This window comes from Merops nubicus, unplaced genomic scaffold, assembly GCF_000691845.1.
Source record: "Merops nubicus isolate BGI_N331 unplaced genomic scaffold, ASM69184v1 scaffold26399, whole genome shotgun sequence".
NCBI lineage: Eukaryota > Metazoa > Chordata > Aves > Coraciiformes > Meropidae > Merops > Merops nubicus.
This window is the reverse complement of record NW_008629385.1, coordinates 24,509-36,275: the sequence shown is the minus strand read 5'-3', so window position 1 is coordinate 36,275 and position 11,767 is coordinate 24,509. Positions and strand designations below refer to the sequence as shown.

At 42.3% G+C, this 11,767-nt stretch overlaps 1 protein-coding gene across 1 annotated transcript; it reads left to right on the top strand.

Annotated features, from left to right (window-relative positions):
• The first annotated feature begins 354 nt into the window (after nucleotides 1-354).
• On the top strand, nucleotides 355-1,781 carry GPR21 (G protein-coupled receptor 21). Its single transcript, XM_008946984.1, is given in 3 exon segments — nucleotides 355-552; nucleotides 555-675; nucleotides 678-1,781. Coding segments are annotated over 3 exon segments (1,032 nt in total). The 3' UTR covers nucleotides 1,391-1,781.
• Nucleotides 1,782-11,767: the final 9,986 nt, after the last annotated feature.

The following is an 11,767-nucleotide window of genomic DNA, read 5'->3' as shown; positions in this document are numbered from 1 at the left end:
GGAGGACTCTCGTCCTGGCTCGGTAACGGGTCCTTCTCCCTCTTCCCCGACCCCTCGTCCCCTCTCGGCGAGGCAGCCCACCCGGGCGGGCTCTGATAGCAGCCCTCTCCCGTGTGCCAAGTTGCTGACATGACTGCTGCTGTGTCCCGGTGCACCAGCAGCGGCGGGGAGCCGGATTTAAAGGGGAATTGTGCTGCAGACAATGCACAGCAGCAGCAGCTGGAGCAGCCCTGGGGACCGGAGCTCCGGTTTTGACATTGCTACACACACAGCACCAGCCGCAATGACAGCAGTGGAGTGGCTGCAGGCAGCAGGCAGGAGCATGAAGTAAAAGAGATCACTGCAGTGCTCAAGATGAACTCCTCTTTGGTTGGCAACCAGAGTGGTCGGCCGTTCTGTCTCCTGGCTATTAGCTATTTGGAGACCATCAATTTTTGCCTCCTGGAAGTGGTTATTATTGTGTTCCTCATGGTGCTGATTATTTCGGGCAACGTTATTGTGATATTTGTCTTTCACTGTGCACCTCTGCTGACCCACCACACCACCAGCCCCCCAGCTACTTCATCCAGACTATGGCGTATGCTGACCTCCTGGTGGGCGTGAGCTGTCTGGTGCCTTCTTTGTCTCTGCTGCACTACCCTATTGTTTTAAGTGAGTCCTTGGTTTGCCAAATCTTTTTTTGAGCGTCTCCATGGCCTCTTTGGCCTGCATTAGCATTGACAGATACATTGCCATCACGAAGCCTCTGACCTACAACACGCTCGTCACCCCGTGGAGGCTTCGAATCTGCATACTGACCATTTGGCTGTACTCCTGCCTGGTCTTCTTACCCTCCTTCCACTGGGGAAAGCCTGGATACCACGGGGACGTGTTTCAGTGGTGTGCCAACTCCTGGAACACCGATCCCTATTTCACCCTCTTCATCGTGGTGATGCTCTACGCCCCGGCGGCGTTCATCGTCTGCTTCACGTACTTCAACATCTTCCGCATCTGCCAGCAGCACACCAAGGAGATCAACGAGCGGCGGGTGCGCTTCAGCTCCCAGGACGGGGAGGCCGGCGAGGCGCTGCCCTGCCCGGACAAGCGCTACGCCATGGTTCTCTTCCGCATCACCAGCGTCTTCTACATCCTCTGGTTGCCCTACATCATCTATTTTCTGCTGGAGAGCTCCAATGTCTATAGTAACCGCGTCGCTTCCTTCTTGACCACTTGGCTCGCCATTAGCAACAGTTTCTGCAACTGTGTCATTTACAGTCTCTCCAACAGTGTCTTTCAGAAGGGGCTTAAGCGTCTCTCGGGGGCTATTTGTGCCTCTTGTGCTAGACAGAGGGTAGCTAAGGACTCCTCTACTTCTAGGAGCAAAAGATCTTCCAACGGATGTCATGTCTGAGACGCCTGTCAGCTGGACTGGGAAGTGCAGGGACAAAGGCGTCAATGGCAAACTAAATTAAACGTGATTTTAAGATGTCCAGATTTGCAAAAAGGTTTCTGAGAAATGCTGCTGACAGAAGAATCAGGAGCACATATCATTTGCAATTTCACTTTAAAAAATTATTGCTGTGGAGGAGGCTGTGGAGTTTCACCTCCATATTCGTTTTTAAGAATAAAGCTGTATCTTGACACTTACCTCTCCAGCTGGTGTGACTGAATGGAGTGGGTGTCTGAGAGCTCCGGCAAAATGTAATCTTTCTTACAGCTTTACTGGGCTCTTTGGAGATTCGTGCTTCACATGTAAATGATAGATCTGAAGTGGAAATGTCACAGTATATGGTATATTACAGGGATTTTTTAATATATGCCAAAGTATATTGACAGTGTTCCAGCATCATAACAGAAGGGGCCAAACAATTTGCTTTTCAGCGCTACCTAGACAGGACTTTAAAACAGTAGTGAACAATGTGAACATTTTAGTCACCTTAGAGTCTTACTGAGCCGTGAGTGCAGGGATGTGGTGTGAAGCGTCGTGCGCTCGGGAGGGCTGGGCTGGGCTGGGCTGGTTTCTGTGCCCCGTTCTGCTGGTAGGATCAGAGCGTGGCATCTGCCTTTTCCTCTTTGTTGTGAAGGAGGAAGAAAAACTTGGGTCAGAAAAAATTGGCAGTTAAATAAAATGTGTTTTGATAAGCTAAGAGAAAACACACATCACTTTATGGTACCAGAGTTGTGGCAGCCAGTTGAGAATGATGCAAACATATGAAAATTATTCTCAAACCAGTGGAGAAATGCCACGGTTTTGTATGTGGAAATTTTCTCAAGAGCAACTTTAAAAATAACATGTCCCTTTTTAAAAAAAAAAAAAAAAATCATCTAAATTCTTCTGATATTTTACATACTAGAACTTAAGGGGAAAGGAAGGAAAACAATTGTCTTCTAAACAGCAAAGGGAGCTATGTTGTAAATTTAACTGTAGTATTTGAGTTATTCATAAGTGCACAGAGCTAGATCAGAAACATTTTTCTTTAGCCTTCGTGGGATTAGATGGTTCGAATATAGCAGGAGCTAAATCCTGTTGGCAAACGCCTATCTCACTGGTCAAACAGAGTCTGTATCTGAGAAACAAAACCTCACTGACCGCAGCTTTGTCAAGCTATCTTAGATTAAATATTTCTGAGTACTGTAATGCTGTTAAGAAGGCAATGTGGCCCTCAGATTGATTAGCTTTTCCTAAAGAATATTCTTGTCATTTTACTGATGCCATATTGGAACATGGAAGTGAACCAAATATCCCCATGACAGTGGGTTACAGTCTGCACCGTACTGTCTCTCCTGTCCCTGGTCAGGCATCCCCCTGGCACAGCTCTGGGCAGGTTGCACACCGTGGTGCCCACAGGTCGCGTCCCGCCGGGACGTTGGCTTGCCAGGAGCCCCTGTGATACAGTGGCTGTGCCATGGTAGTGGCAATGAGCATGCTAGGGAAAGGTAACGTGATTCTTTCAGAACTGGGGTAAGTCTCTTGGCCAAAGGAAGACTATTTTTGTGAAACGGTTTCAGATCTACTGTTGTTATAGATCAAGATCTTCCTCTTTTTAGTGTTCTGCCCTGTCCCTCCTCCAGGCATACACACACCCTCCTCTCTGTGAGCCCCATCCTCTGTCTCTACACTTTGTCCTGGAGAAGGGCTTGGTTTCTCTTGTCACACATGAGGATTGCTGCAGACCATCCTGTTTGCTGCCCATCCACATTTACTCCAGCACAGTCTTGTGAGGCTGCCAGTGAGGGAATGAGAAAGCAGCAGGATCAGGCACTCCTGGCATGGCTTGTACAAGTCAGTGCCCACTGCTGCTAGACATGAGTTCCTCTTACAGATGTGTGTGTACCTGCTCCAGGGGAGGATGGGGCAGAACCCCCCACTGCTGCTGCCTGGTTTAGGGTTTGAGAGTGCTGCTACAAAGCACGTTTAAGGCATATCTTGGTCTTCTTTCAATGTATTTCATCCATAGTCCAAACCTCTGAAGACAAACTTCCTCCTTGCTTCATCTGAAATGTTAAGAACAATGGTTGTCTAAACCCTGATGCATTCATGATGACATTTCTTGCTGTCTTTTGTAGTTGGACACTGTCTAGAGCCAGGGCTTGTGCTGGCATCCAGGAGCACACCACAGAAGTGATTTGTTCTGCAGAGCTCTTGCAGTCTGAATTTTGGTTAGAGACAGACAGCCGTGGGGGGAGCAGAGTGTAAGGGTGTAGTGAGTCATTTATGAAGGGTATAATAAGCTCAGAGCATATCAGCTGGCTAATTGTTCTCAAGTGGTTTGTAGGTATTATGGCTAAGGTGGGCTTTGGGGAACAATTTAAGGGCTTCAGTCACTATTATCCAAGTGCGTGTGTGGTATTTTTGGAACAGCCTCTCAGGTAAACTCCCAACAGCTTTTCTCTGACTCTTCACCCTATCTAACACTTCAAAGTCTTTGAAGTGATGCAATCTATCATCAAAATAGCATTTGATTAAATTTGATAGAAGAATTGAATCTGCTAGGACCTAAAACCCTAAAAATGGGAGCTTCAGGTTTAAGTGGAAGCTGGAGAGCAAAAATTGTTGGTTTTTTTTTCCATGACGTGAATAGAGGGTTTAAATAGGAGCATTGTATGCTAGCTTTTGAGAATATGGGATGTTTTAAAAAGTGGTGAGGGGTCTAAATCATGGCATAGAGATTTAACATGAGAGGAAGCAGTTGCTGCTTCAGCTGTAAGCCTCGAACTGTGCTCAAGTGTAGGGGTTGTTGCAGATGCGGGCGCGTGCCTGCAGCTGTTGTTGCTCTGCAGCTAGGGCTCAGTTATAACATTCCAAACAGCCAGGCTTTTGTTCCGTTGCCTTACTCATCTCAAAGTCTTCATCAGCTCAGATGATTGCCGTGAGAGGTGAAAATCAGAATCTGGAAGTCTTCAAGAGATGAGGACAGAGAGGAGTTGGAGCCAGTTGATGCATTCAAGTTTCATGCAGTGTTTGTACAGATGCTTTTAAATGTTGCCTCAGTAGCTTAGTTTTAGTGTCAAATATTTGTATTTTTGTCTATGTTAATTTATTGATTTATTTTTTTTTTAAATTTAAACTACTACTTTTCCTTTAAGTTAATTTAATGTTGATCTGTTTTGTATGTGGTGTTTTAAATATTCATAACATTTCAGTCTGTTCTCTTCAGTGAAATTGCATGAGGGTGAATCTTGTTCTCTGTGCCAACTGTGGAAGAAATAATTTTGAGATGCATTACCTTGTTTGCTCAGCAGTCCATTTAACAGCCTTTGTCATACAGCTAACACGAAGCACAGTAGCCCTTTTCATCAGTCTGTGCTAGGAATTGTTAGGCAGCAAAACTTTCCAGTTGGATCACTTTCATCATTGTACATATGAAACTAATCCATTCTTGGCTATATTTGTATCCGAGTGCCTGGTGCTTTAGAAATTGGTATCGAGAGCATCACACAGATAAATGCCACACCATGGAGAATACAGAAATCAAATTACATCTTCATAAAAACTGTGTGTTGTGATACGATTAAATGAACTAATTTTGAAGTTCCATCTCAGACTATAATTTATTAATTTTTTTTTTATTAGGGTTATCTGCCTCACAAATTAAGCTGCTAGAAGGTTCAACTTGCAGGACACAATTCAATAGTAGTTTTGTGTGTATAGAAATCCTTCCTATGGTAGCACAGCTTCTCAGAAGGTGATAATTTGCTTCCTCTAGAACTCTTGAGTTGTTTCTTTTTTTTAAAAAAGTTTACTGGAAGTTTAGGTTGTGATTATATTGTTGTTTTACAATAGACTGGGAGGAAATCTGTGAAATAATCTCCAATCAAGTGACAGGATTTTTTAATTCAACAAATGTCTTTTGTGTGAAACAAGTTTTGCTGGTTTCTGCTGGTTTTAGTTTTTTTAATTAAATGTTACTAGTTTCTACAGTCTCTGTGTTGTAAGGGATTTTTTGCTTGTTTATAAGCTTCTTATCACTTTGAAATTTGTTTCTACTAGTTGGATTCTGACACAGCTCAGTGTCAGAGTGCCAAGGGGCAGTTCTGAGTATTTTTCATAAATAGGAATATTTGCTTTTGTTACAAGAAGAAAGAGGTACAAAGTACCAAGGCACAGAGAATCCGAAGAGTAGCACGGGGTTGTGTGAAGAGTCTTTCTTACAGCAGACTTGAGTGAGAATTTCCAAATTTCAGCTGCATGCTGCCATCCCTATGGTGTTGTTCCTTTCCTGCTCGTATAAAATTTTGACCTGTTAGAATTCCTAAATTTCAGCAGTTTCTGTTCTGAAAAAGACACTTCTAAGGGCTCTGTATGATGTGAGATGGAAACATTCAGTATGCAGATTTAATAAGCAGACTTTTAAATATTTATTGTGGTATTACTGGCTGCTGTGATGAGAAAAGATATACTGAACCTTCATGAGTCAGAAAGTCTGAAACATTTCAGTCTGATCTTACTCCAGATCAGGGTTGGAAGTTGACAGAACTTCCATGCCTAATTCAAGTCAGTGCTTTAATAAAACATATTTCTTAAGAACTAATAGCTGAGTGTAGGAGTCTACCTTTAGACATTACAAACAAAAGGCCCCTTTAAATTTTTTTTCCAATTACTTGATTCATCTATTGTAGGTAATTTTAACTTAATAAGAGGAGGTGGAGGTTTTAGAGGGCTTTTGTTGTTGTTTTAATGCATTTTTGGTCCTAGGTACTTGAAGCACCTGCTAAAACATTTGCCTGATCTTGCCCTTATTTTCTTTAGTTTAGAAACCTTTCTCTTCCCTTCTATGATGTTGCAGAATACGAGGACACATCCTTTCCATGGTGTCATTAAAGATTAACTTGGATTTTACTTAACTTCCAACACTATCTGAAACTGGCAAAGCACATTTGTAACGGATGTTCTGCTGAGATCCCAGAGGTGTAAAAGCCTCTGTGGGTTTTATACTTAAATGGGAGGAGAGCAGCTTGAAGGAGTGGACACTTTGCAACTGCTGGTGTTCTCTTGAGGCTTCCAGGAGGGGAGGGGCTGGAGCATGACAGCAGTGGAGAAGTGCCCGAGCTGAGTCCACCTGCTCTCCTGGTGAAGCTCTGCTTGTTCCCTGCTGTCTCCAGCCAGCCAATTTCCTTCACTCTGTTCTCTGCTCTTCTCTTTTCTGTTCCTGTTGTTGAAATTCAAGCTGTAGAGAGCATGGTTAACATAGGGCTTTTTTTTTTTTTATCTTCCACATTGTTTGTACTGTGAATACTGTTGTTTGTGTGTGGCTGTGGTCTCGGGTCAATACATTAGGTCTGTTAGCCACTTTGGGTCCCCTAAGACTTGGCAGTTGTGTAGCCTTGAAACACATTTGGCTGAGGTCAGGTTAGACCTTGGGATGAGCTGCTGCAGATGAGGCTGTTGAGCCATCAGGTTTCACAGGCTGTCTCCATCAAAGTGAGCAGCCCCTCTCCTTTAGGATGGTGGGTGAGTTATCCATCACGAAAACAACTCATTTGGCACTAGAAGTGTTTTCCTGACTTCTAGAGACCAATGTCTTAAAACTTCTCAGCTGTTATTTCCCTTGTTGCCTGTGCATTGCAGAGGTGCCACTTTGACATTTTCTGCAGATAAGCAAAGGCAGAATGTTTAATGTTAAAATTAGGTATGTAAAATGTTTTTGGAAGAGATACCTCTTCAAAATTTAAATTCAGTATGTGTAAAACCAGATGCAGTTTCATTTAGAGAAAGAAACTGAAAGTTGTGGCCAGTGGAAACAAAGGAAACCCACTGGGGAGCTGTGCCTGTGCTGGTGGTGGGATGTGAATTGTAGTTCTGTCAGAACAATGGAGTATTTTATTTGGGTAATATTCTTTACAGTACATGTTTTTAAAAGGTGGAGCTTAATCTTGCTTTTGCTTTGCTGCACTCTGAAAGCAGCACATCTGAGCCTCCAGGCTCCTGCAGCAAACGGGTTCCCTTCAGCCCTGGGGTGGTGATCCAGCTCCTCCATTTCATTCCATAAGGTGGGATAACGCCAGCCTGTGTCGTGGCTGACCATCTGAGGTGTTCCAGCAATAAGGAAATAATGTGATACAGTTTTAGTAAACTTTTTAGGTTTATTTTCTGCGACATAACATTTTCTAGGCAGGTGAGAAGTTTGCTTATGCAGGCTGATGGTTCTCCACTCAATATTGCCTGCTGTCACCTTTCAGTTTTTATTCCCACTGCAGAGTTTAAAACAAGCCATAGTCTGTGTCTGCTCTGCATGCATTTAGTGGTAGTTGCAAGTGGAAGTGTTTGCAGATTTTGCCCATATCGTGTTTGCATCTCTTGAGCTTTAGCAGTTAATGAAAATATTAATGTCAGTGAAGTTCCTGCACCCTGCTGCAGGTTGTTTGGTGGCAGCCTCTGGTGTGCTGTAGCAATCTGTCCAGTCAAAGCCCATTCTCTAGCGAGTGAGTTTGTGGTTCCTTGAATTGAGAAACAGGAGTTGTCGAAGTTGTTCTGTGCTGAGGACAGTGAGGGATGGAGTGTTGTGATGGCTGAGCTGATGGGAGGCAGTGCAGGGAGACCAGGCGGCCACGTCCCGCTGGGGCTGGCAACCAGCAGCTTGTTTGCTGAGAAGTCTTTCGAAGGGCTGAGCGGGTGCACGTTGTGTTAGGTTATGATTAGAATCTGGGCTTGGACAGACAAACGGGTTTTGCAGTTGGCAGCTGCTGCTCTGTGGAAGGGTGCTCACCTGGGCAGGGCCCGGGGGAACCCCGGCTGCCTTGGAAGGGGGAAGGGAGTCCCAACTTTTTATCCTGACCTCTTTCTTTTTATGAATTTGTAAGATGAGGATAGCAGTTTTGTAATTCAAAGCGTTGGCTTCTCTCTGATGGCCATTACTGGAGATCCTTTAATTAAAAAGTTAAATAAATTCAAGTAACTCCTTGTAAAGATGAACTCAAATCTTGCTGTGCATATGTGAGTCATTCTTAAATGTGACAAAGCTCACGTGATCCGAGCAATCAAATGCTTAATAAACCAAGCCATTACTTTTATGGTAAATTGAATAAAGTTCTTCTGGGATTTCAACTGTAAATGAATCCTTGAAAATCAATAATTAGATTAGTAAAGGATGACATTTTAATATGCTGGCAGGAATATAGAGGGATTTGTCAGGGGAAGCAAAAACAGACTTTGCACTAAAGTGGCTTAGGTATATTTATAGTGCTAGTGATTTTGTGTGTGTGTGTGTGAAATCTTTGGACTATTTTAATATAACATAAGGCTTTGGGCTTTAGCTAACTCAAGTTGCTCGTTTTATGAAGTTACATTAGTACCACACTGTGAAGTATTTTTAAATATTAGCGTTGCTGAGTATGAAAAGTATTTCATAAAAACATTTTTTAAAAACATTTTCTGTAGATGCTGTCAAAAGAATTGATGTTTAGTGTGTAAAGAAATAAAACCCTGAGGGCTGTAAGGTACCTGTATGTTTCTGATCACCTCGGTTTTTGAGGGGTTAGGTATTTCTTGAGGTTAAATTCTTGTCATTCAGACGTACTAAAAATAATGGTGCAGTTAATCCTTTCAGATACCAGGAAGCAGCATCACCTCCAGCCACGCTTTTGAACTGTCTGAAAGGATTTGCAATCTCATATATTGTCTTCACAGACTTCTGTCTTTAGAAATGCTGTACAGCACAGTGTTCTGCAAGTTCTTATGCTGATAAATTTCTCTCCATATGTAAGCTTTGAAATATAGTTTCTATTGCAATTCTAGCATGTAAACACTAGATTCAATTTTGTATTCCTCTAATGAATGCAAAGGGATGGAAACGAGTTTGCAATTGCTAATGATGGGCTTTTTTACTGTTCTTAATACTCGTGGGTATGTCTTTTCTTCAGGGATTTCAAAATTGTATTAGTACCTTTTATAATTGTTTTTTTCCACATGCTGTTTACAATTAACCCGCGAGCATGGGAGGCTATGCCTGCATGTGCTTTTAGGTTGCTCTGCTGAAGGAAATAGAGTGGAGCAGTCGTCCTGTAAGGGGTGCTTGCTTTTCCTGCTGTCCCCTCCTGTCTCCTTGCGCCTTCACAGTAGCTGGGACAGCAGGAGCCACAGGTATGTTATTTCAGTGTATTCTGTGGAGATTTGACATTTGTCAGAAGGTGGCTACAAGGAGTTTTGCTTGGGAGACAGTCCAGCTCCTTACACAAGTAGTGTTACAGCTGGTAGTTTTTTCCTCAGTTTCAATGAAAAGGCCAAGAACAGACAAAATCACAAGTAAGAATGTGTTTGTGTGTGTTTGTAAGAACTTTGTGCACCTTTTAATGCTGGAAATTGTTTTGTATTAAAAGATGAGAAAGAGGTATGAGTGTGAAACCCCTGTTACGAAGAACTTTGCAAAAAATCCACCAAATCAGATTAGAGAAGCAAAGGTGAATTAGAGCCAGGCTGACCCTTGGGGCTCTAAGGCTGTGTTCAGTTCTGACACGATGGGGAGTCCCGGGGTGTCAGCCCGGGCTCCTCCGTGCTCCTCACCCCTGCCTGGGCTTACTCTGATTTATACTCTGCAAGGAAAGGGGGAGGTGGTGAAAATGGATGTTTTGATATGCAAGGCAGTTGAGGAAGAGTTAGTGTCGTGGCTCCAGAATTACATATTTTGTGCCAACTCAGAACTGTTGTAAGATACAGGGGAGAGGGGTGCTTCTACCCCATCGTTTTAATACACATTTCTTAGCTGACTTTTCAGCTAAGACTAATAATAAGAAAAAATACAGTTGAGCCAAAAATGACAAATGTTACTGATTTAAAATAATACTTGCATATTTTTAAATATTAAATGGAACTAAATAAATCAGAAGCATGTAAATATCTGATTCTAAATCTTTGCATAATTATTTCCAAGAGATAATTTTGCTATGAGCTATTAAAACTCCAAGACATGTATTATTCCCTTTGAGACGATCTGTCCCCCAGCTGTGTCATCCATCTCTTGGCTTGCTTCCTTTTTGCTGTAGATGTACATATGTGTATATATGTGTATTGTGTGACTGTACCATTACTGCCGTGTTAAATCGATTGTTTTATAATACAGATACATGTATTTTATGTGTATATATGTATTTTAAAACAAGACTTTAACGGGGCAGTAAGTGCAGAGTCACACGGTTTAGGGCTTTGTACGATATGTAATTTTAAGAATGTCAACGTGGTTCTTAGGAAATTTTATAAACACTTTTTCTGAATCTGCTATCAGCACTTCCCATCCTAAGAGAAACTGCACATTTTTCAGTGATTGTTCCACTGGTTACATTTTTGTCTGCCATTTGTTCTGGATTGATGTTATCTCGATACTAAAATTTCAAGGGCTGTTGACGCATTTCACGTAGCCTAGGATTGCCTGTCTCCAAATGTATGGGTCATGCATCGACAGTACTAAGTAGCCTTACTGTTTTGCCTAAAAGCCTAGCTAATTTATTTAATATTCTCTCTTTAAAGAGAGGTCTCTGGAAGGGGTGGCGTATTTTAGGATGCTCCTTCTCTTTAAAGGGAAACTCAGAATTGAATAGCAGTACTTGTTGATCAGTGATATTATTGTAGCCAAAGGATGCATGGGTGGTTTAATAGGAAGTTTTTGCTTCAAGTTCCTTGATGAAATGTAGTGTTCTACAGAGCTGTGTGAAGAGTGTAGTTTTTTATTCTGAAATGCACTTGTACACTTTATTTGAAAGGTCTGAATGGATCATAAATACATTTAAGAAATAAATGATACGTCACATGTTTTCAGGTCTTGTCTCGGATGTCTTTTATGTAACTGTGCTGATAAAGGTGTGGGTGTCTGGGACCGGGTGGGGTTTTTTCCTCTTATCTTGATGGCTCTAAATAGTCTGGCTTGTACGGAACAGCCCAGAGCAGGAGGAGCTTCCAGCATGGGTTTGGTGTTTATGCTTTATCCATACATGATGTAGGGCACTGTAGGCAAACTCCTCGCTCTGATTTTCCTGTGGGAAACTTGAGCCCTAAAAGGAAACAAGCACAGCAAAAGGGCTGGATATCACAAGGGATTCACTTTTATTTTTAGAATTGCACTATATTGCCATATTTGGACTGCAAGTATGCTGTATCAATGCAGTATTGTATCACATTGCAACTGTCTAACCATGCTGAAATTTTCTGAATTATTCTCTTTTTTTTCCCCACAAATACTATTTATCTGTGAATGTTCTTGTTAAGCACTAAGTCCAGGTAACACATTCTGGAGGGAGCACTTCTTGTGAGAAGTTAACAAGTAAATTGCTTTGAAAGTGGTTTTCTGGCATTTCCTTA